The sequence below is a fragment of the Brachyistius frenatus genome, unplaced genomic scaffold (genome assembly GCF_029030835.1).
Source record: "Brachyistius frenatus isolate BFR_SWC_R1_liver_20210118 unplaced genomic scaffold, ASM2903083v1 Contig_29, whole genome shotgun sequence".
Lineage (NCBI taxonomy): Eukaryota > Metazoa > Chordata > Actinopteri > Embiotocidae > Brachyistius > Brachyistius frenatus.
The window spans coordinates 1,933,695-1,958,247 of NW_027210628.1; the positions used below are offsets into that span (position 1 = coordinate 1,933,695).

Here is a 24,553-nt window from a genome sequence, read left to right on the forward strand (position 1 = left end):
GTTGTGCTGAAATGTGTGTGTGTGTGTGTGTGTGTGTGTGTGTGTGTGTGTGTGTGTGTGTGTGTGTGTGTGTGTGTGTGTGTGCGTGTGTGTGCGTGTGCGTGTGTGTGCGTGTGTGTGTGTGTCGTTACAACAGCAGCACTGATGTGGGAAAATGTATGTGTTGGCCATTCAGCTTCACTTCAGTCTCAGCTGCACAGAATGAGAGAAAGAGGAAGCAGTGTTCGAGATCTTGCGGCTGGCTGGTTGTCTGCAAAGTCACAGAAGACCAGCCCAACTTTCTCACACAACACAGTCAAACCTGAAGGTCTTTAGACGCCTTTTCTTGTTCTTCGTTTCGTGAACAGGAAGGATTTACCTGCAACAATTCGTCAAATATCATCCAATGTAAGTAGACTTTGCTTTCGTGACTTTTACAGGTTCTTTCCACACGATAGGCCCAGTTCATTAGTCACAATCATTGATGTCTGAATTGTGAAGGGGGTTTTGAGCAAAGCATTTCTGTTTAAATATATTTCCACTTGCCTTCTCTGTGCCAGTGCTGTGCTTCCATGTCTGTGGGAAAGTAAGGAGAGTTTTCCACTTGATGTGCAGTGAGCTGAACTTGACAGTCATCCGTAGTTACACTGCTGCAAATTAAGAAGCACAATGGTTGCAGGAATTGTCAAGCTCTGAGGCCAGTAGCTGTGGCAGACAGAGATACGTCCTCTGCTGTACGCTTTTCTTTAAACACACTTGATTTTGGAGAAACATGGTAGGTTGTGCGTTTGTGAGTTAGACAAGGGGGAAAAACAGAATGTATTATTGCTCTATACTTTCATTGCATGATACTTCCTTCTCTTTTTTTTGTTGTTTCTGCACTGTTTCCTGAAACAATGACATCCTTAAACTGGTCTTGACATGTAAAGACATTTTTTTTTGTTCAGCTATTTAATTAATTTTTGAGTGTTCACTGAGATTAGTCGAGTAAAGTACACGTCACCTCCCATTAATTGTCATCCAATCGGCTTTTAAAAATGTGAAAATCTTCAAAATATATAAAATCAGAATTACTCCAAAAAGAAGACCAATGGTGCATTTGCTGCTGCTGCTGGTTTTAAAGTAGAACTGAAAGCTTGAAATTCTACTTTTATACTTTATTATCAAGAACTTGAAATTTTCAGCACATCCAAAGCAAATCGCTTCATCTTTCATGCCTCCTTTTCTCTTCCTACCTCTCCTCCCACTGTCACCCAACTGGAGGTAATCCCCAACCAGCAGCTTGCTGATCCTTGCCTTGGACGCGCTCTTTCTCTCTTTTTCTTGACTCCCCTCCCTCTCTCTTCGTCGCTCCATCCCTCCCTCTTCCTCTCTCCATCCCTCCCTCTTCCTCCCGCTGGCTGCCAGGAGCTCCAGTGTGAGTGAGCTCCAGTTCCAGCTGGCCTCCCCACTGCACTGCTCCTATGGCGGACTCTCCTCTTAACAACTCGTGGCCGTCCTTCTCCAAACTCTGGATGAAGAGATGGTCCTTCAAGAGAGGTAATGTGCTTTTATATTGAGGTTATATTCCTGGCATTTTAGGCTGTGTTGGAGTGAGGACAGAAAAGTGGGTTTGAGATTCAGCAGAGGCTGCGGCCTGGATGTGACCTGAAGATGTTGCCAGTGTGAGCTTTGTACCTCTCTTACTTCATCCCTTCTTCTAAACTCCATTCACTTCTTTTCATAAAGTTGCCTTTTACCATTTTGACCTAACTGGGGTTTGTGGTGAAAGATAGTTTCAGTGTATCAGATGACAAAGTTCAGTGAGTCATTTCCGACCCTAGTGTTTTGAAAGTTTTGTATGGATGTGTGTGCAGAACTGTCACAATGAAACTTTTTTTAAAAAAGAGTTTGATTCTTGGAAATGTATTTTGTGTCTACAGTCAACAGCTTAAATAAAGTTTTTTTTGTGGATAATAAAGGATTGTACTGTTTTTTAAAATCCATTCAGAAAACATGATTGACAAGTGGAGCTTTACTCCCACCACAGATGCAGCAGCTCATATTATTTCCCTGTAATTTTCTCCTCTGGCCTCATGTATAGCACACTGAACTTGAATTGTTTCATGCTTTGTGTTTTCCTGCTGTTATCGTCAGAGCAGTGTGACGTTTTGGAGCATAACGAAGCTGCGTAGAAGGCTCCAGCTCGAGTGTCGGTGCAGCTCGGCACTTTGAAACAGTAGTCAGAAGAATTTGTGATCAAAGAGGATCTGCGAGATGACAGTTGTTTTGATGTGCGGTCCGACCTCAGATCTAACAGCCTCTGTGTTCTCTGTTCACCTACACACAACATCTGTCAAACACGCCGAGACACTCACTACAGGCTCTCACCAGGGCTGCAGTCATCTGGGTACGAAAGGGTCACTGCAGCCTGAATATAAGCACTTTGTCTCAGAGGCATAAGAGTCCATGATATATGTAGTGCATTGAATAATATATTAAATGATTAGGTGGCATCTGTAGTTTCTGTAGTTGGATAACAGTATGTGTCTCATCAGAATGACCTCAACTGCGTAGATAGGTGTTTTTTGTAATTGTGGCTCAGTTGGAAACACATCTACACATACACTTTTTTTTTTTTTTTTACATCTGTGGGAAATAACTCATTATGAAATTAAAAACAAAAAATCAACTGACCTTATCACATGATGCTCAGGTTCCTCTTGTGGTTATTGTGGAGCTTTGCAAATATTTATACACGTGCCCTCATTACCTCATTTTCACATTTTGCCCAAACCTCCTGCTTTTTCAAAACCTACCAAAACGATGAAAACAAACAATATTATAAATCACACAAGTTTGTCAGTAACCATTCAACATTCAACAAAAAAGACAAAATTCTCCTTTAGATTTCGATATAAAACTATGACTATTTGAACTATTTACATATGTTTAAAGTTAAATAAAAAAAATTGTTTAGATACCGGTGTTTAATAGTTGGATTTATATTTTATAGCCCAAAATCAAAACTTATAATTATCCTTAAATAAGACAACAGTCCCCAAAAAATAATTTATCAGGAACAAAATGGAAGAAACCTCAGAGAGAGCAAGAGAGAAGGGTTCCTTCTTCGAAGATGGAGAGACATGCGGTTATAGTGATGGAATTACATAAAGGATAAATAAAAGAAATATAAGGTGTAATATCGTGTAAATATTAGGTGAAACAATTTAAAGTGATTTAAGTGTGGCGTTAAAGTCTCTTGGTGAATAATTAGTTGATGATAGTCACTAGATTTAATAGCCGAGTCGGACCACCCTTCGTTATGTGGAGCCAACGATGAAGAAAACAGCTGACTATATGACGGTGCCAAAACAGAGACACACACACACACACACACACACACACACACACACACACACACACACACACACACACACACACACACACACACACACACACACACACACACACACACACACACACACACACCTGAACACACATGCACAGAGACACACTGATGTTTCATCCTTGTGTCATGTCTCAGGAGATATGAGAGGCCAACCATAAAAGGCCACAGCGCCTCTACGAGACAGCATCAAGCAGCCGCTGCAGTGTCTGCACAGAGCGTCTACAGTTTACACTTAACACGAGTGGGATTTGGACACAAACAAGTTGTCCCTCCGGCGGGGGACTCTGCCACCCCTGCAGCCTCAGCCAGTGATTTAGTAATATAGAAAGGTAGATCTACAACGTGTCTGTCTGTGTGTTTATATGAGAGCATCTCTGGCTGGCGAGCTGAAGACGGGAGTGGATGCTGCAGGTTTATAGCCGGACATGTTGCAGGACTGTTGCAGTCTGCATTTTATCTCACTGCTCAACAGTAGCTGAGGTCTCTCACTCAACAGTGATGGTTTGCCAGCAACTTAGAAAAAGACTGACAGAGAAATAAATAGACATCATGAGTCCCACAGGGCCTGGATCAAGTTAATGGATTCCTCTGTTTGGTTTTATTTCAAATCTGTTTGGTGTGATTACTAAAGTTTTTTAGTTAGTTAGTGTCACTGAACTCAAGATCTGTTTTACAAGAGAGTCTCAAAAACAAATTCATCAAACAGATGAAATCTAGAAAAACTGAGTTTCTAGAACAATCTTCACACACAAATATTACTACAACTATCAGGTTTTGCAGTTCACCGTAGTAGTAAACCACATTTTAAGAGGTGAAGGTTGGTGTTAAGAACGTTTATAGCTATAATCTATCCTGTGATGAGACTCAACTGAAGATGACTACATTGATAGCAAGGCATAAGTAAAAACAGGTCTGTTGTTACACTTCTAGGTCATCTGAGGTATTAATTTAAAGGTCAGAGTGATAATATTTAACGTTTTAAGATATGAGCAGACATGCATCCAAAATCCTTCATACTGTAAACAGCACAATGGATTGTATCAGTTTTTTTGTGCCCTTGCACCTGCGATAGCCATAACCAGAGACGTTATGTTTTCAGGTTGTACCTCCCATTCTCATGAATGAGATCTCTCAAGAACCCCTCAAAGAAATATCTTCAAATGTGGCATAAATGTTCACTTAGACTCAATGATGACCTGATTAGATTTTGGTGCTCAAAGGTCAAAGGACAAGGTTACTGTGATCTCACGTTAACTCATTCTTGTGAATGTGATATGTCAGGAATGCCACAAGGGACTTTGTTCAAATTTTGGGACAAACGTTCAGTTGGAGTCAACGATGAACTGAATAGATTTTGGTGATCCCCTTGTCTTCAGAATTTGAGGCTTCTTTGCAGCAACATCCATACGTGAAACATTGTCTGCTGTCAATCAGCTTTATTCGCTGAGGATGTGAACAGATAGAAGGATTCGTCTTCACTACATGTATTATGTAAGTCTGTTCAGATATGGATGAAGACTGCAACTTGAAATGCAATAATTCTAGTTTGGTTTTAAAGCTGTTCTAAAAAAGATTTTACATGCGTAATGTACAGTATCAAATAACCAATGTAATCTGACTACCTACAGTTGCAACATAGCATTTTAACATTTATATAAGATTCAGTCTCAGTGCTAAGGGCATAGCTGGGGAACATAGTGCTTCATTTAACAGCTAAACTCCATATTTTCTTGTGCAGTTGGTAGATACCAAAAATGAACTAAAATACGGTAAATATGAGACACGGCTGCATTCATCAAGTGGACAGAAATGCATAATGACTGGTAATGTTCTTGTTTGTATAAAAACTTTATGTCAGTGTTTACAACTGCTTATGCTATAGAAATTAAAGCAGCCTCAAAGGAAACACTTAAGTAGGATCAGTGAGTGGAAACTTTCAATGGTTTTACTTTATTTTTTTGACTCCAAAACTTAATATATTGCATTTGTATGTTTTGATTTTAGTTCAGAGAGTCTGCCAGCTTCTCTGTCACAATTCCTTTACTGCTGAAATCACAAAAAGGAAATGTGTATTAGAGGACGCTGCTCTGTAGATTTTAGCCACGTTAAAAAAAAAAATCTACTTTCACAGGGGAAAAAAAAAAAACCAGTGTAAATGTGTTGATGGAGAATGAGTCAGGATCTGTGGAGCCAGGCTGTCTTAGGCTAAGTCTTGGGTTCACAGGAGGCGTTCCTTATGAAATGAGGGTTATGTAACCTGTCGTAGCTGCGGTTCTCCCCTCCTCAGATGGGCATGGTGTGGCTGAAACCCGAGCAGTGAACATGACCTATACTCTGACGCCATGAGACGCTGACATAACTACTTTATATCAATGTAGAATGTAAGAAATGTTTAAATTACACACATTTTACCTCAAGTATGCATTACTAAACTACACATTTACCTCTGCTCGGTGCATTTTCTTCATATAGCATGTGCTTACTGCACTATATTATATTATATTATATTATATTATATTATATTATATTATATTATATTATATTATATTATATTATATTATATTATATTATATTATATTATTTACCGCAGACAAGTAGCCTCTCGGGCTGTTGAAAGCTTGGTGAGGGAATAATCTCCTGCTCTCCACCACTGACATGGAGACTAATGCTGGCTCACTGAGCAGTTGCTCGTGGTGACGGTGGTTTGTGGCATGATGTGAATCAAGGAATCTGTTTATGCAATGGAAATGTAAAGGAGCTTTCTATGAGAGACAGGAGCAGGGCCTGCAACAGAGCTTTTACTCTTCAAGTACAAAACTGTTCAAAATGATTACACAGGTGTTGTGCAGCTGATGAAATCAGAAATATCGGATTTCTTTGTGTCCCTTTTCTTTTAGTGTTGAAGCTGCTGCATTTGTCTAAAGCTAACAAAAATCAAATCCTTTATCTTTTTAGCATCAGAGTGCAAGCCATGTCGTCAGCCCTGTGGGCCTCCCAGCACTCAACTCCATTCCCAGCCTCATGCTCCCAGTGATAAAGGATCATCCTCTTCTTTATCCCCTGCCTCAGTCACTGAAGATGTCTTCTTTGGTAGCACCAATGATGACCAGGTAAAGCGCTAAATTCTTTGTTTGGATCATCCTTATATTCACATTTCTTTAAACTGGATTTCATTTATTAGTCATGCTTGCAATATAACTATAAGGATGTCAAAACCTACAAGATGGATTGTCATGAATCTTTGCTAATTCATGTTCACCAGAGGATAACTCCCTCACTTTCGCAATCTCTTGACTATACCTCTAGCGCCACCTGCAGCTAAGAGTTTTCACTTATTCAGAAAAATATCTTATGAATCTTTGTGCATATGGTTCCTAGTATGTGTTTGTGGATCTCCTCACCTTTCATTGATTAAGGTCTGGTCTGCTGGATTATCATGAAATTTGTTACACACATTGATGGTCCTCAGAGGATGAATTGTAATAACTCTGTGCTAATGATCCTCCAACTGGAACCATCACAAATACTTGTTTTATGACATGTTATTCCCATCAGTCTCAGCTGGGTGTATTATCTTGCTAACCCTCTTTAATAAGTGAACACTATAAACATTATACCTCCATTATCATGTTAGTATTATCATTTTTAGCACACTGATGTATTTAGCTCAACACAGTATACCGTGCCAAAAGTACAGCCTCATAAAAGCTGCTAACATTTCTGTTTTATCAGTTTTATGTGTCTTAGTGTTTAATTTTGTTCATATTTGTTTCACATTTCCTCTTTCTTTATCTCTCAACTCTGTATAACTTTCAGGATGCATGCTCAGTTGTCAGCGACTATGACTGCCCCTTTGTGGAGGTGAGCAACAGTGTGGAGGATCTGCAGGGCCTCAGCTCCTCTCTCAAAGACTCCGAGTATTTCAAAGACCTGGAGGGAGGAATACTGGCCTCACAGAGTACTGCATCCACAGTAACCACTGTCCCAGAGAGCAGAACCCAGCAAAGTGTTGGCCTACAGGTGTCTCCAAATACAGACAGTCCCGCCACCAACCAACCTGCACAGACATATGTGATCACACACTCCCCACAGGTCAATGCTGTCTCGTTCCCTCCCTGTAAACAGTCTGCAGAGGAACCTGCTCATAGCTTTGTGGTCACTCAGCTTAGTCCCAAGTTGTTGCCAGGTTGTATATTTGACAATGGCGACTCTGTTGGCCTGGCAGTAGGACTCAGCCTGACAATTAATCTGAATGGACTATTGGGACCAATGGAGACAGAAAAGCCAATAACAGGACTGGGAGAAGTAAAGGACCAAGCCATGGATCTGGATTTAGATGGAGAGCCGGAGCTGGACAGCTTTCCTATCCTGGTCAGATCCATGTCGACGTCTCGGAGGCACAGCTGGGGCGTCCCTGTGTCCCCCATTAACCTGGGGAGGAGGTAAGGTGGATGGATGGAAACAATTCAGAGGAAATCTCTTCAGGATGAATGTGATTAATGCACACTGGGCTATTTTCCGGTTGATTTCTCTGCCTTTACTTTTAAGCTCATATCTTGGTCATTATAGGGGAAGGTCATTCATGCTATATCTTGTTTTGTTTTTTTCAACAGTCCAGGCTATCCATATCTTCACTTAAAATTGTTTTATATTAGTCTTTATAGCACAGAAAAAAATGGTCTCTGCGATATAATGCTGGCAGTAGAGATATCTTTTCATTATTGTGTCGAGGAGATTGTCTTGAATCTGGCTATTTATAATCCATGTTTGTGGGATAACTATGACTTATCAATTTGAAAAGCGTGCTTAGTGCGTGAAGGAAATGAATGTCATTGTTTTGTTCAGGTAACTGAGCTGAGTGTCTCTTGTGGTTTAGTTGGTTGGTCTTTCACAACTTTTTAAATAATGCTGCTTTGGGGTGTGAAAATGAACAGCCCACCAAAATACCTTATGAAAAACCAGAAGAAGAACACAAAAATAAACACAAAACATAGAGTGTCTCGCTTAAAACTTTTGTTTAGTTAATAGTTCTATTTTTCTGCCTGGTTAACCCTCTGCTATGTGTGTGTTGCTTTGCTGTGCTGCCAGACTGAGTCTGGACACCATGGCCATGGACAGCGATGGAGAGAGGGAGGAGGAGGAGGAGGAGCACCGTGACAGTCTCTTCAAGTCCACCCAGCTGCAGAACCACGGCTGCTCATCGTATCCTGGAGAGGAGTCGCATGGTTCCAGCCTGAGGGTAACCTGTCCAAGAATCAGGGCCAGTACGATGATAATGAAGCAATAGGTTTCAAAAATTGGTTTAAAAAAAATCCCACAGAAAAAACAAAACCAACAATACATTCATCCTTCCTTTAATATGTTTCAACTTGCCATGTGTGTTAAGAGAATTAGTTTCCACTGAGGGTACAAATGTTTAAAAAAAAATGGTCACAAATATATTGTTTTATTTTGAAATTTCGCTCGGTAATTCCCTAAAACTGCAGGATGCTGTTAATTTTAGTGAAAATTACTCAAACAGGAATGAATACAGGATGTGTCTGGCACTATTTTCAGATGCCAATTAATACCCATTTGGTGGTCCAGTGACATTTCACAGCAGTAAGAAGATGTATGTGGGACTGAGTCAGAGCAAACTACAGTGCCAGTGCTCATAGCAGTGAAGGAATATGTCAACCAGTGCAACAGTGTAGCTCACTCGTGTTTTTTAATAGTTTTTAAACAACAATGTAACTCTATAGCACAAAGGAATCTTTGTGGGATTTGTGGACAGTAAGAAAACTGTTGATTTCACTTATCTTTTAAAGGGATAAGACTGACAGTGGGTCACAGCTTGGATGGTTTAAACACTTCGAGAGAAATGTTCATAGTTTGTAATAGTGTGCCAAACCCCCGAGAACTTATCATTAGACTCAATGTATCTGCTGTATGTTGGGCAGTGGAGGTAAAGCACATCAGATGTGCACGGGATGTTCATATGTGTTTATGCTTTAATGCTTTCAGGCCGGTGGTGTGCCTGGCAGGCAGCTGTACTCCCGCTCAGAGATCCTCGCCACAGACGATTATTCCCGAGCTGCACACATTTCTCGGGTCGTACAGACATCCAAACAGGCCGCAAGGGCAGCAGGAGGTGGGGCCGAGTGTTTCTACATGTAGAGCACATGTACGTTTAGGTGGGCAGCTGTTTTCATATTTGACCTGTTTGTCTTTCTCTCCTACAGCAGAGGAGTTTGACCCTGAAGAAAACCTGCACTCTACTGAAGGACAGAGCCATATGTAAGAATACAATGCAACTTGAATAAGGGTACACAGCCCTGAATAATGTGGAATATATGGTGAAATGTATTTTTCCTTTCCAGAGGATGCTTCTCTCCGACTGACAGTACAGGTTTAATGATGCTTGAAAACAAAAAAAAGGATACCACTGTAGGACATGAATGTTTTTTGTGGTTTAATGTACAGGAGGCGAGCATTTGAATGGTTCAGTACAGTAGTGCACATACTGTTCTGTAGTTGTAAATAGTGTGGTACAGCTACTTAACTCCCACATAACAGAGGGGCTTTCCCCATTCTCTCCTGACATTTCTGCTCCATGTCATATGTCTGCAGTCTCCTCCACCTCCTACAGTTCCTTAGATGGCCCCATAGTGTGTGTGTGTGTGTGTGTGTGTGTGTGTGTGTGTGTGTGTGTGTGTGTGTGTGTGTGTGTGTGTGTGCGTGCGTGCGTGCGTGCGTGCGTGCGTGCGTGCGTGCGTGCGTGCGTGCGTGCGTGTGTGTGTGTGTGTGTGTGTGTACGTGTGTGCGTGTGTGTGTGCGTGTGTGTGTGTGTGGGAGGGGAGGTATATGTGTTCTCTGGCGATTGTGTGGACGCAGCAGACAAGGGAGGATTCTTCTCTAAATCACAGTTTGACACCCAGCTCCCAGAAGTCTCGCTCCTCGTCCTCTCCTCTCCTCTTAGAGCCACCACTCAGTCTCGGTGTCTTGTTTGTCTTAGGCTGATGGTACAGAAAGTTCTGCAGGAGCTAAAGCTGTACCATGGGTAAGTAAACAGGAGAGGGAGGTCTGCGTGCTCCCACTGCTGTTCAAAACGCCAGCCCAGTCTTTGGAGCAGCAGCAGAGCCAGACTGTGACCAGGGCGTGTGCGTGTGTGTGTGTGTGTGTGTGTGTGTGTGTGTGTGTGTGTGTGTGTGTGTGTGTGTGTGTGTGTGTGTGTGTGTGTGTGTGTGTGTGTGTGTGTGTGTGTGTGTGTGTGTGTGTGTGTGTGTGAATATGATATATTGTTCAATGCATGAATGTTTTTGGCATGTGTGTTTGCATGTGCCTGTTTATGCAATGACACAGTATGTCATTATCCCTAGAAAGGATCTGTGGAGCACTCAAAATGGTTTTAATGTCACAGAATCCTCAGTTGATGTTGAAATCACCAACAATAACCCATTTCACTGCTGCCTACACCACCTTATACTCACAGATTAACTTTAATTTTCTCAACTTTGTCAAAGCACAAAGCACTTACGGGCATTCGCGGTTTATATTTGTACCAGTTCTCCTTTGGAATTTGTTTTCTCTACACATGAACTCACCTAGTTGTCCTTCACAGAGCGAAGCAGAAGAACAGCAGGTCAGATACCAAAGTTTCAGGAAGTGTCACTTGGTACGAGTTCCTCTCTAATCAGTAAGTACTGGCCATGTCATTGTTCCCTTATCACCAATGCTCTAATTGATCAATGTTTTTGACATGAAATACATTTTCATGTAGTTGCTGTGTGTCTTCTCTGCCTGTGTAGAGGTTGTGTGTACCATCTGTAACAGGATATGGTCAAAATGAAATAGGGTGAAACAAGGTGTCAGTACAGTTAGAGATGTTCTTTGTTCTGCAATTGTGTGGTTGGCTTAACTACAACTATTCAACAAAGTCACCTTTTTCCCACATTGATTTTCATGTGTAGATGTCACCAAGCGCTCGCTCAGGGTGGAATTGTTGGCGTTCTCGCTTTAATACTGTCAGGTCTTAACCGTAAAGTCCCTAGGATGGCATATTGAATGCTATTTAAATTAATTAAATTGAATAGATTTTCCGATTGACAATCATTAAAGAACATAACAGGTTTGATGTACTGTCTTGATGTACAATCTTAAGCTTTTAAAATCAATAAAAAATAGATTTTCAAGATGATTAAATAAATACATTTTGTATTGAACATGAATAATTATCAGAGGTTAAATATGACATTATGACATATTATCAATCAAATGAAACGTTAAAATGCTCTTATTTCGTGGTTTGTATTGAATTGTTTTCTCTTCTATGAGGAATGAGGAAGAGGAGGATCGTACAGAGAAGGTGGAGAAAGGTACAAAGGTGAAGAGGACTCTCAGCTCTCTGAGGAACAGGATGACTGGCTCCTTCAATAAAGATAAGGTAAACTGATACCACGGACATGTCGCTTTAAATTCATGCTGCCTGAACTGCACTGTCTGACATGGCCGAATAAATGCTACAATTAAATCTTGTGATAAACTGTCCCATTACATTTTAGCCCAGAATTTTAAAAAGACATTTTAATTGCTGCTCTCCTCTTCAGTATTTTCTAATACTACAAAAAAAAATTAAAAAAAATCAAGTGTGACAGTTCACTGGTGTGCATGTTGCACTCACAAAACCCTAATCTATTTACACAAACCCTATTATATATCCTGCCTCTGACATAGTTATACGATGTCTTACACAGCTATGCGGTGTGTGTGTGTGTGTGTGTGTGTGCTGCAGTGTCGAAGAACACACAAATTTGCCTATAAAAACCACTTTCTGTATTTTTGTCTGTTGTTCCTCTGCAGGGTAAGAACCGAGAAAAAGAGCAACAGAAAGAGAAAGCCAAAGAGAAGGAGAGAGTGTGCAGCAGCAGTAGTGGGCATCACTTGGTGCCGGGCTCTTTCTCCAGCTGTGCCACCTGCTCGCTGTGCAGCAAGACTTTGCAGAAAAAGTATGGCCTGCAGTGCATGAGTGAGTAACACCACAGTCACAGGTGCACACGCACCCATGCTTTTTCTGAGCCTCACACACATGTGCACAAGTGCTGCGCACATGCACAAACACGCATCTATTTGTACTGCATGCACACTCACTCACCCACTTATTGGAGCACACAGGCAAACAAACAGAGCCACACACACGTGAGCACAGACACAGGGAGAAGCTGCAACACGTAAAACCTTTATAAAACATTCACCAAATTCTCTTTTATATGGAATAAGTGACTATTTCTGGCTTTAAGTTATTTTAATACATTTATTGACGTCTTTGTTATGTGGCAGATTACAACTTTAGAGAACAGAACATCAAATAAAAAGTTTTCACTTTATCGTCACAGCTGTATGTTAACCGAGATAGTGATAATTATAGCGAATACCATTTATCATAGTGACTGTTGCTTTTGCTTTGCACTTCAGTGCAGAAAAGAAGATAACGTTAACTTGCAGTTCCTTTAAACCTGTGAAGTATTTCAGACCAAAACACTCTGACATAGGCTGCACTTTTCTCACACTGCATAATTCCTCTGAGTCTTATGTAACACAACTCAGTTAACTTGTTTAGATGTCTTATCTGATGTATTAACACCATCCCCTTACAGTTGTTTATGTGAAGCCACAGCCACGCTTAGCTTTGTTCCTCCAGCTTGTAATATGATTCACATTTTGCTGTATCTTTTTTTGTTATGGATGAACTCCCCCATCAGGAAAGTATAGTCCCTTTTTTGTCTCGAGGCTATCGCAGCTTCATGTACCCATTCATGGAGGGAGGACATGTGCAGGACTTTTCAACACCTCACGGCTCCCTGGTGTGTTGCTCTCCATTGCAGCTGATAAGCCTGCAATAACTAATGAAAGACATGTAAAAAGGTTCGCTTGATAGAGGCATCGGTGCGCAGAGTACAGCGGAAAAACTCTCATTCAGGTCAGACTGCATGAAAAATCTCTAATAATAGTTTGAAAAAGCAGAATGAATTGTTATTTACTATAGAATCCTTTTTTTTTTTTTTTTTTTTTTTAAATGACCAGTAGAATAATCCAAAGAGTAGAACGTTATCTCATGGCAATGCTCAAATTTGGCAGACTTTAATTATATTTTATTATTCTTGCTGCAGTTTTTGCAAAACCCTGTGCGTACAGTGTATACGTTTGATTTGTGAGATTCCCAAACACAGTGAAATTTTATTTCAAGGTATTGAGATATACTGTACATATAAATCCCTTTAGTTTGTTATCTATGATAAAATAATAGCCACAATGCCACTGAAGCATCTCCTGCTGCTCTGAGTGGTAGAACGATCAAGCAACCAAAAGGAAATTTAGTCAAATTTAGCTATCACGTAGGTACTTGCTTACAGCTTTGGAAGCAGCATTTAGATATTTTACTTAAGTAATAATAACATTAACACAGAATCAAAATACATCATCACAAGCAAAAGTGCTCCTCTAAAATGTTACTGCATTACTGCATTACTACATCAGTACACATTATGTCGCAGAAAACCTTTTTGGGTGCTAAATTTCTTAACATTTTTTTTTTTTTAAATGTTAATCTGTAAAGTAACTCAAACTGCATCTGGCAGGTATTTGCGGTGCAGTCTTCTCCAAAATGTAGTAAGGGAGGAAATACCTAAGTAACACACTTTACTTACCTGTATTCAAATACTGTAAATCCATACCACCACCTCTTGCAGATCATTTACATATTTATCACAGGAATATACACACAGACCAGCTCCTTACTTCACCTCTCAGAAGAAAAACATCCAATGGTTTATTATTTCTTAAAACTAAAAGAAAAAATGTCATTCTTGTGATACAAGTGAACTGAAAATTGTTGGAGTCTGACTACAGTCGGCGAATATTGATCCTCCATTTACACTTTTTAACAGTGATTTCGATGTGATAGCTATCATCTTGGATTTTTACCAGACATCATTGACATAAATGGAAATTGGGAGACTGTCTTCTCATAAGCCACGCGGTTTGTTGGTGTCGAATTTCCCATCAGCAAATGAAGTTTCCAACAAAGAAGAGGGAAGCAGAAGTACTCTCATCATTACTGTCATGTGGAGGAGGATCCAGTCATTCTCTGCTATCACTTCATTATTTCATGACTGAAACCGACCATAATATGTCCAGAATATTTATAAATCCTGCAGTCTGGCATCTGGGGATGTAATGTATGATTGTTTTTAATAGTTTGTTTATTAAACAAAGTTGTTCTGGTATATTTCACAAGGCTGAGGGCACCACGCATCTTCAGTGTGCTTCAGATCCAGCTGCGTCTTTTTTGACGTGAACCAGAAAACAAAACACGTATGTCTCTGTCTGATACCCCCCCTCCCTCCCTCCCCTCCGGTCATTTAGCAGACTTGTAACTGATAAAAGAAAAAAAAAGAAAAAGTTACAAATCCTGAATGTTGACACTTGTTGTGTTGTTGGTCCACGCGCGCAGGCATGAGAAAACAAGTGAGTGTCCCTTTAATTTGAGCCGAGCCCTGCGGGGAGAACCGGCCTGAGGAATGCGTCGTTTGTGTGCCAGATTGTTCCCGGAGGAGAGCAGGACACCAAACTGGACAAAACCAACCATGTGGGACACTTGTTGATCTCAGTGACCGCTGGACTGAGCTTGAGAGGCGGACTCCTGTTCCTCTCGGAGGCGGCTGATTCAGACCAACCCGAGTCTCGTCGTGCCGGTAAGGGACGCGGCCCGTGTTAGCGACGGTGTCCAGCGGGATCAGGTGGACAACCTCCCGTTGTCTCACTCAATGGACTTTTCAGACACCCCCCCCCCCCCCCGCCGCTAGCTCGCTAGCTGGCTAAAGAGCTAATCACACAGCCGGCCAAGCGCTACGTAGAGTTTCCCTTTGGAGGATTTTGTGCGTTATGCCAGATTTCAATTAGTACGTTAAAATGGGTAATGCATTTTTTTTTCCAACTTTGGTGTTCTTTTAATTTATAATGAACTGGTCCAAATTAGACCCAAGTCGGTCTTGACGTTATTAGCCCCTTAGCCACGTAACGCTAGCGTGCTAGCCTCCGGACGACCGCTTGTGTTTTGTCAAACGAGGTTATTTGTGAAAGCTGTCGGCTTTAATCAGCTTCAGGAGAGACTTTATACAGACTCCTCCGGCTTGTTGCACAACTTCACTTCGGCCTGACTGCTTCGGGGGAGCTCGTCTTTGCGTACTTTCCGTGAAGCTCAACAGGTGATCGCTAACGTGGCTAACGTGGGCTACGGAGACACCTCGTCTCGTGTCCTTGAAGTCAGCTGTTTTAAATGAACCCGCGTGCTCAAATGTGACCCAAAAAAACAACAACAACACGATTGCTGAATCCAAAGGTAACTTTACGGTGTACAAACAAGTCTCCTGTGTTTCTTTCCCTTCCTCCCTGAAAGTTGTCTCGGAGACTCGGGCAGACAACTTGTCTCGACATGAGGACATCACCTCCACTTTAAAAAGTGTTAAATGGTGTTCATCTTTCATGTCAGATTCTTGCCATTCCTCAGGCGGGCAGGTGAAGCTCTTTCTTTAGCATCAGGCAATAGGAATGTCCCAGAGTGAGGGGGGGGGGGGACCATTCAGCTGCCTGTCCCCTCACTGTGTCCCCTCACTGTCCAGCCTCTTTCTCTCTGACTGGGTCACATGGTGCTAATTGTGCTTGGCAGGTCTGCCAGTGCATGACAGCCCACTCCACTGCCTCCTCCAGGTCTCCACCTCGCCCTGGTACCAACACCACTACTCCACATGCATCACCGCTTCGCCTTCCAGCACGCCTCGTCTCTTATGACATAGAAGGTTTTGACTGCTTGAGTGTCTCTCCGTAGTTACCGCCTATAAACTGTTGTTATCACGTTATTTTCTTGGTATCTGTCGGCCTGATTAGTCAGGTGATGGCTGTAAGTACCCTTTTTGTTTGGACTCGGGGCTGCAACTAAAGATTTGGCGTCAATTAGTCAGCCATTTGTTTTCTTAGATGAATAATAATTGCATCACTAAAATGTCAGGTCCGGACCAAACAATGTAGGCGTGAAAGCACCCTTTTGTTTTTCTTTTGATGGTGGCACTCCAGTATCTACAGTTATGCTATGGATGATCAGTATGTTTAACTTGATGAACAGGATGTGCTGCTAAACACTTGTCATGTATGTAAATTGAACACGGTGGACATGTGTACAGTGGACTTTACCTAAACTCAGATGGTGTGGCCCATACAAATCACTGCACTCATGCACTAGCACAGTGGTTTGAAGCCTATACTTCAGGCTGTGATGGGATTGATGCGTTTACATAATTTCACACAACAGCTACCTGTGTTTTTGCATGTATTTTCTATGCTGTGCAACGTGTATATTTTGCAACACTACTTACTATATTTGACACAGCCTGACCCGCCTCTTCAAACTGCACCGACCATGCTGTAAATAGTAGATGAATATGGTCATTTTTTTTTTTTTTTTTAGCTGCTTCTTTTGCTCCCTGATTATCCTACCAATCACTAGACCTCGTTTGCATTTCCAGTTCCTTGAGTGACTCACTGAAGTATGCACTGCTCACCACAAGTGTACTTCTTGTTGGATAGGGTCAGTCAGCAGATGTTGGGTGTGGTGGGGGTTTTTCATGAAGGTTGAGCGTCCCGTGGACCAGCTGCTGACATGACCAAGTGACTGGAAGTTGTCACATTGCTCAAGAGCGGCGGAGGGGGTCGACACTCACCCGCTACATCCACCCGATGACACGGTATACACCCTGTCCTCACGCCTGAGCTGTGCACATGTTGATCTGTCTGTTGTGACTTATTTCCCATTGCAGCATTGGGCTTTAGTTCAGCGCTCACAGTGCCGTTACCAAACATCAAGGTGGTCTGAGGCAGCGATGGGTGTTGATAAACGTCGTGATATGAAGAAGCACAAAACATGGTGTTTGTTCTTATCTCAATTTTTACATCCATGAAGCTCAAAAACACGTTGAGTGCAGTACGAGTATAGTCACGTAATAAAGAGCTTACCTTTGGGTTGTGATTTTGTTCCAATGACATGGCTTTTTACGGCATCTAGATTTGCTTACCTATTAGGATCAGCTTATCTTTTCCTGTTCTTAGATATACTTTTCCCGCCACTACCCACTCAGTGTGTTAGAGCTTTGATGAAGATGGTTAGAATATACCAGTGGCTGTATATTTGACTTTTTTTTTTTTTTTTTTTTTCATTTCTGAAAAAGGTTGGACGACGGATTGAATTTATTAGTTAGAAGCAAGTTGAAAAGGTGGAAAATAGCTCTGTGTTTGGCTGCTTGTGTTGACTGACTTCCGTTTCTTCCTTTTAAAGTAAAACTATCTTTTGTACAGGCTCTGGCTTAAAAACAATATATTCTAAGAAGGCCTGATTTCATAGAAATCCTATCTAAGATGGTATTCATGCTTTGTGCTTGTTGGCAAATTTTGCGCTACTCTGTGTATCTGCATCAGTTCAGTGCTGCTGGACTCAACTCAAAGAAGGACACAGCACTGCTGGTGAAGATTATTCAGAAGCCAGTTTCTGTTTTCTTTTCCTTCAGCTCAGCCAGCAATTGTTCATTTATGACCAGAGAGCGAGAGAGACAGAGCAGGGGGTAGGTCACAGATGGTGAATGAAGTGGAAATAATGGAGTAAAACCAGTGAGATCTTAAAGGCTAAATGATGAAAGATCACACATTTGAATGCAAAGAACTCACATTATTTATGAACTTATTGTTAATAGCCTTTTTGATTCTCCCACGAATGATCATCTGTCTCACTGCTTCATACTTTCACTATACAAGAAGATGCATATTTGTCATTGTCGCCATTGTGGCAGCACACAGAAGGGGAGTAAGCAATAGAAACCTTTACAGTAGGCTGTACAGCAGTTAGTGGAAATTGCCAGTGTGGCTCATGTTTACATTGTGTTGACCAGGAGGACAGGAGTGTCACCTTTGTCAACCTGATTGAAACAATCACCACACTGCAGTTGTCGTGCCTCACGTAACATGGGAGGTGCATAGGTGGCCGTGTTGCGAAAAGTTAATTTTAAAACTAACATGTTAACTTTCTTTTTTTTATCATAAATGACAGTTTGAGTCCATTTTGAGTGAGTTTTAGATTAGAGTTATGAATGAAACAATGAAAACATTGAAATGGCTTTGATATCATAAAAGCAAAATCTTACTGCTTTTTGACCCTTGTGGTTTCCAGTAACAAATCATCTACTTTGAAGCGGTTAGCTAAAGTTGACCTTTCACTAGTTTTTTACAAAAGGTTTTCCAGTGAATATGTGTTTCTTGATCACATCAGCCTGGTAGGGATCACATTTTGCATATGAATAGCCTAATTTGTTTGGAGAGGCTAGTCCCTCAGGAAAGGCTTCTGCTGCTTACCTTATACAGTATGTAGCCAGGCTACAGATTGAATTGTTTTGTTTTACCAGTGTTTTGTCTTTCCAGTAACTGAGTAGACAAGGAGGGGGGGGCGGGGGACACACACTTATTGCCTGCAGTCAGTTTTTCCATAACAACTCTGATTTGTATCTGTGCTGATCAGCAGAGATGCAATCAGCAATTTCATCTAAACTTGACAGCAGTAGCTTTGTTTTTCATTCAGGGGGAAAAAGAGAAACCTATTAGTGAGAAAAAAGGAGTTCCTGACCTACCTGCTGTGTAATCTCACAGGAGCCTGAAGTGATTCATTCACTTGTACAAATACTCAACATTGTGATTGTTTGCAGCAGCAGCAGCAGCAAAAAAAAAAAAAAAAAAAATCATCCATTATTCTTTTGTTTATTTTTCTTGTTTGAATCACAGCCTTTTACTTTGAGCACGGCCTGCAGGACCTGTTGAATTGGTTTTCAAAATTTCAACCTCGGTTTACTGTATCATTGTTCCCATCCATATTCAAGCCAAAAGCCATCACTGTTGTCTTTGTGTAGTGTATACAACTGGTCCAGCAAGACTAATTCGATACTGACTCTGAAGTTCCTGTCCTGCTGTTTTTCAGATTGTGCTGTGAACGTTCATAAGAGCTGCAAGTCTCTGCTGGGGGAGTGCACCAGCAGCAAGAACAAGGTAAACACGTTCACCGGAACGAAGAAAGTCGAGCACTACGGCTATTGTGTGATCATCCTTGTACTTTAACTTCCAGCATGTCCAATTAGTTTGTGTTACACGTGTGTGGTCAGACCTTTCAGAATTTTAAAGGTCCCATGTTGTATGAATTTAGATTTCCATGTCTTTTTTTTAAATTATAAATCAGGTCTAGGTGCTATAATAATACTGCGTCGAGTGTCAAAACGCTCATCCCACAGAGAAATGCACACAGACTATATGTCAGCCAAGTACAATTAGATTTGGTTACATTCTGTAGTTTCTTTTGTAGTTAAAGAAAAGGAAGAAGGAGGAGAAGATTTTGCAGTGTAAGTTAGGTATATAATGCTTCCTGCAAAATTCTGAGGAGGTGCATATAAGCACCTAAAGGGGAATCCTTTATTTAGCATCAGAGCATTCACATGAAGCTACTGCATCCCCCAACAGAGAAGCATAAATCCACGTTTGTCAGGGAACTCTGTTCTCTCTTTGAGACAAGTCAAGTGAACATCACATGCCTCTGTCCACTCTTATGAATGTGCCTGAGATGGGCTTCGAGCAATCTCGTCCTGTAAAGAAAAGTACAGTAACAGGGTGCAATTTTTAGGAATTCTGTAATCTGTCACTCGGTAGAGAAAAGCTTGTAAAAATGAGGTCTTTCTTTATTTTCTCCACACAGAGAGACGCACTGCCGCGGACTGGTTCGTCGGGATCTCCGAACCTTGGTAAGCACAACATTCATGTGCAGCTGTACGCCTCATGAGTCCCCCAGACACCGTGTCAGTTCAACTATAGGGGATACACTGATGGATGAGGAGGTGGCTTTAGCCCCCTATATGTCTAATTAAAAACATGGTTGCCACTCTGGTGGTTTGCAGGATTAACACGACAAACTCTTATGGTGTGTGTATGTCGGTGTCGGTCTCTGTGGTGTTTGTGTGTCTGCCTACACGCTGAGCGTAGAGAGGAAGATTGGTCTCCAGCAGTCAGTAGACAAAGGTGATGATTGCCCATTGTGATTTAGATTTAGAAATGTTGTATGCACATAGAATTCATATCGACACACAGAAGAAAAGGAAGCAAAACAAAAGACCTTCACAGATTTTCTGCCCTACAGTATCTTTATTTGCTTTATAAAAGGTCATTTCACATGCTCCATTGATGTCCAAAAGCTAATAAACACGCAGGGTGACGTGTTTCCTCTCCAGGAAAAATACAGGCACTGTAGTACATTAAATAAACAGCTCCACAGACAAACGACCATCACTTTCACATCTCTGGTAAGTAGTTTATGGAAAGTGTTTAGGTGTTAATAATGCAACTATTATCGCAGATGAAAAGCTCAATCAGACTTTGGATACAAAGACAAACATATACTTAGTAGGATTTATTTATTATTGATTTTGGTGTTTTCATGGGATTTGCTGAATGGAAATATAGATAATCACCAAAGTAATCCTTTAAATTGATGCACCTCCATAAACATGGAATGTGCTTTTATTCATTATTTTCCAAGTGGTTCTTGGAAATTTCAATCAGTGCTAATTGTAACATTAAGCAGATGCTGTCGGATTTGATCGAACCCACAGGAGACGTGAGCGGCTGCAGCAGCTTAAGTTAATCTCCTGTAGCAGTTGTTATTCTCCCCTGAACAGCTGGAGTCCTCTCAGACACACCCAATATCTTCTCATGTCTTGCTCCGGCCAATCAGTAGCTTGTGCGGGGGGTCAGGAAGACGAGGAAACACAGAGAGAAACTGAGAAGTGGAGAATCAGAATGTGCAAGAAGTATAAAAGGGCGTGTATCTTTCTAGAAGGTACGACAGGATGAGGGGTTGGGGTGAGTTGTATATAAAACCAGGTTTAGTCCTCTCTACTGCTTCTTATTGTTGACACCCCGGAAGGCACATCACCTTTTACTTGTGCAATAACGACTGATACTGCGATAGAGACTATTGAACTTTACCTCAGAGTTTGGGTTATTACACTCCTCCTTCCGCTACTCTTCTGAGTTTGAGACACTCGCAATGGCGCTAGCAGTTGCCAAAGCTGTTAGGCAAAGAAGAGGGGGCTCCAAATCTTTCTCGAAAACGGGTAAACCGTCCTCCCCGTCGTCCTGTGCCTCATCTTGGGGCCTGTCTGGACGTGTGGGCATGCGAGTGTTGATGCACCGGACCACCTGCCGATTCTTCAGATCCGCGCCTCAATCTTGGCAGAAAGAATACTGGATTCAACGTGGACAAGATTCAAACACCTCATCATCTTCTCCACTTCGCTGGTCATCTTCTCCTTTCTCCCTCTCCTCTCCTCGCTTGTCTTCACGTTCCTTCTCCATGCCCTCTCGTTTCCTCTGTTCACCCATCTCTCGTCCTTCTTTCCCAGCGCTAAAAGACTGGGATAAAGAGCGGGATCAGGCAGGCTCAGCTGCATCTCAGGCCCTGGATGGCCACCGAGGGTTTCTCAGTGCCCCAGGCATGACCATTGGTCCTCAGCCGACTGCCGCCCATACCACTAACTCCACCGCTGCCTCCAGCCTCGGCCACAGCCTCCGTCACCACAATAGCTCAGGGTGAGTAGATCTCTTTTCCAGTCCTACAACTGGAGGCCTTTTTTCTACAGGAGAGTTTATTGGTTTTATCTTTTTCTTTCTAACCAGTCTTCTTTTCAAAATATTGCTTCTGTATGACGTAGAGTTGAAAAGTTCAAAAACCATCATGAAAATCAGGTATTTTCTCTCAAACCTATAACACTGTAGATATTTGCAGAATCAGCTGTATGTAAATGCAGAATATTTTTAGTTTCTTGTCTTTCCAGCTCAAATGCTATCTTCTCTATGCCACCTTAAGATGTGTATTTATAGTTGATGTATAAAAGGAAACTGGCTTTTCCAATATCAGAGCCTTTGAAACTGAGTCAAGATGCTTCTCAGAATACTACTCTTCTGCATCATTGCTAAGAAATATAGTGTGTAGGGAGACGAGGAGGCAGTGGTAGAGAGACAAAGACAGAAAGAAGGCGTAAACAGGAGCAGAAGACAGAGATTCATAGATGGTAACAGTAAGCAGGGAAGGAGAAAGTCTGGCTGTTTCCTGTAGTCTCTAATTTCATGTCTTGCCTGTAAATGCACATGTTGGCTTCTTGGCTTATTGAGGCTACCAGCAGGTAGTGGGGTTAAGTTGCATTAGGTTCAGCATGTACGCCACCTTGGACCTGTGGTTGTCTTTCCTCAGATCCATCCCTGGGGAGATGGATGAGACAGATGCTCTTCGCTCCAAACGCTGCAATGAAGATGCCATTTCCCTCGCTCCTTCGACCACCGAGTCCATCATCGTAGAAGGTGAACTGACTGACTGAATCATTTTGAATTTGAACAGTCCCTCTCTTGGTTGGAATCGTTTACTCTGAGGGATATTGTTTTTCTACCATACTACCTTTTCTTTAATGTCTTCTAAGATCCTTTTGTTTGTTTGAGAGCCAAGTGACATTTTGCCTTCAGGGAGTTTTTCATGAATTCAGAGAGCAATGTGTGTGGAGGGTGACATCACCGTGTCTCATTTAGCTGGGGTGTGTATTACATTTTTTGTTACCTTGCTGCCTCATACCTGTATTTTTTTTTTATCAGACACACCCTTACCATGAAAGAGCTGCTGCAGGTGCAGGGTTGACAAAGTCTGCTATTCTTTTTTCAGCTTGGTATTCCTCTTTATTATCTTCAAGCTGTATCACATGGCAAGATGATAGTTTATCTAACGTTAGTGTCATAATTACGGAATGATTGTTCAAATCAAAGATATATAGCTATATAGATATTAAAAAGTTTGGTTAGAGAAATGTTTGTTGAGTCAAGATTATTTATTTCATAATGACTTATCACTATATATCATTTTCAACCCTACCAAAACACAAAAAGAGGAGACATGATGTCAGCAGTGAACTATTCTTAAACTTGGATACTTCACAATAAGTAATTAGAAATCTCTTTAAAATGATTCATCTCTTGGAAATGATTCTTCATCATTGTGAATGACACAAAATTGTTCCATTTAGGTCATCTGAGGACTTGTTTTTCTCCAAAGAAAAATGTCTTTTAATGTTGCCTTCCAGTGTCACAGTTTTTGATGCCTCTGCTCCTCCTCAGACGCTCACTATGCAGCAGTGCGGGCTGATCTGGAGTCTGATGCCCAGGACTTGGAGGTAGACTCGTGGAGTTTGGCAGTTGATCAGCAGTACCTGAAGAAGCACTCTAAAGAAATGGTGAAGAGACAGGATGTAATATATGGTAAGTGTGATTTCTTAGGTCGTGTTCACACCCGTACTCATCCAACCAATTAGTCACCTGATCTGTGGATTGACAGGTACCCCATTATGAGATAGTGACCTTCAAAGAGAAGTAATTGTATTTTTAAAAGTGTGTTCCACAGATTGCAAACCTACGTTACCCATAATGCAACATGTCCACTGACAGTTCTTTCAAAGATTCCATTGGGTTATTCCAGTCGCTGCTAAAGTAGCCTCGAGTTTCTAACCTCAGATTTTTTTTTTCTTTTAATTTTAAAAATTGAAGTCTTCAGCTGCAGGTGACATATTTTTCACATATCTTAACTTTAGGACTATTTTAAGGAGGAATTTTGTCAAAGTCCATGAACGAGGTGAAAATAAGACAAGAAATAGGTTCGAGCTGATTCGTAGCATTGCAATGCAATACACAGTACATGCATGTGGCTTACAGAATGTACATATATGTCATTACACAGAGCTGATGCAGACGGAGATGCACCACGTGCGAACGCTGAAGATAATGCTGCGAGTGTACGTCCGAGAGTTGAAGGAGAACCTCCAAATGGACGCCAGCCGGTTAGACTGTCTGTTCCCACGCTTGGAAAACCTCCTCGACCTTCATACAAATTTCCTGTCTCGTCTAAAAGAGCAGCGGCGAAAAAACCTCGACTCATCTAACGACAGGAACTACACCATCAACAGAGTGGCAGACATCCTGATCACACAGGTAGGGAGGAGATACATTTATTCAAATGCCCACCATTGATTTCTTTGA

At 41.5% G+C, this 24,553-nt stretch overlaps 1 protein-coding gene across 1 annotated transcript in view; it reads left to right on the forward strand.

Annotated features, from left to right (window-relative positions):
* Nucleotides 1-308: 308 nt before the first annotated feature.
* Nucleotides 309-24,553, forward strand: part of arhgef18b (rho/rac guanine nucleotide exchange factor (GEF) 18b) — a 42,884-nt gene continuing 18,639 nt past the window's right edge. The window contains exons 1-15 of the mRNA XM_069699113.1: nt 309-387; nt 6,326-6,480; nt 7,187-7,812; nt 8,459-8,609; nt 9,374-9,500; nt 9,592-9,646; nt 10,971-11,045; nt 11,684-11,792; nt 12,209-12,374; nt 19,416-19,483; nt 20,181-20,226; nt 21,883-22,069; nt 22,731-22,837; nt 23,639-23,779; nt 24,255-24,505. Coding sequence (XP_069555214.1) covers nt 7,640-7,812; nt 8,459-8,609; nt 9,374-9,500; nt 9,592-9,646; nt 10,971-11,045; nt 11,684-11,792; nt 12,209-12,374; nt 19,416-19,483; nt 20,181-20,226; nt 21,883-22,069; nt 22,731-22,837; nt 23,639-23,779; nt 24,255-24,505 — 1,656 coding nt within the window. The 5' untranslated portion in view covers nt 309-387; nt 6,326-6,480; nt 7,187-7,639. The remainder of the gene's footprint in view (nt 388-6,325; nt 6,481-7,186; nt 7,813-8,458; nt 8,610-9,373; nt 9,501-9,591; nt 9,647-10,970; nt 11,046-11,683; nt 11,793-12,208; nt 12,375-19,415; nt 19,484-20,180; nt 20,227-21,882; nt 22,070-22,730; nt 22,838-23,638; nt 23,780-24,254; nt 24,506-24,553) is intronic.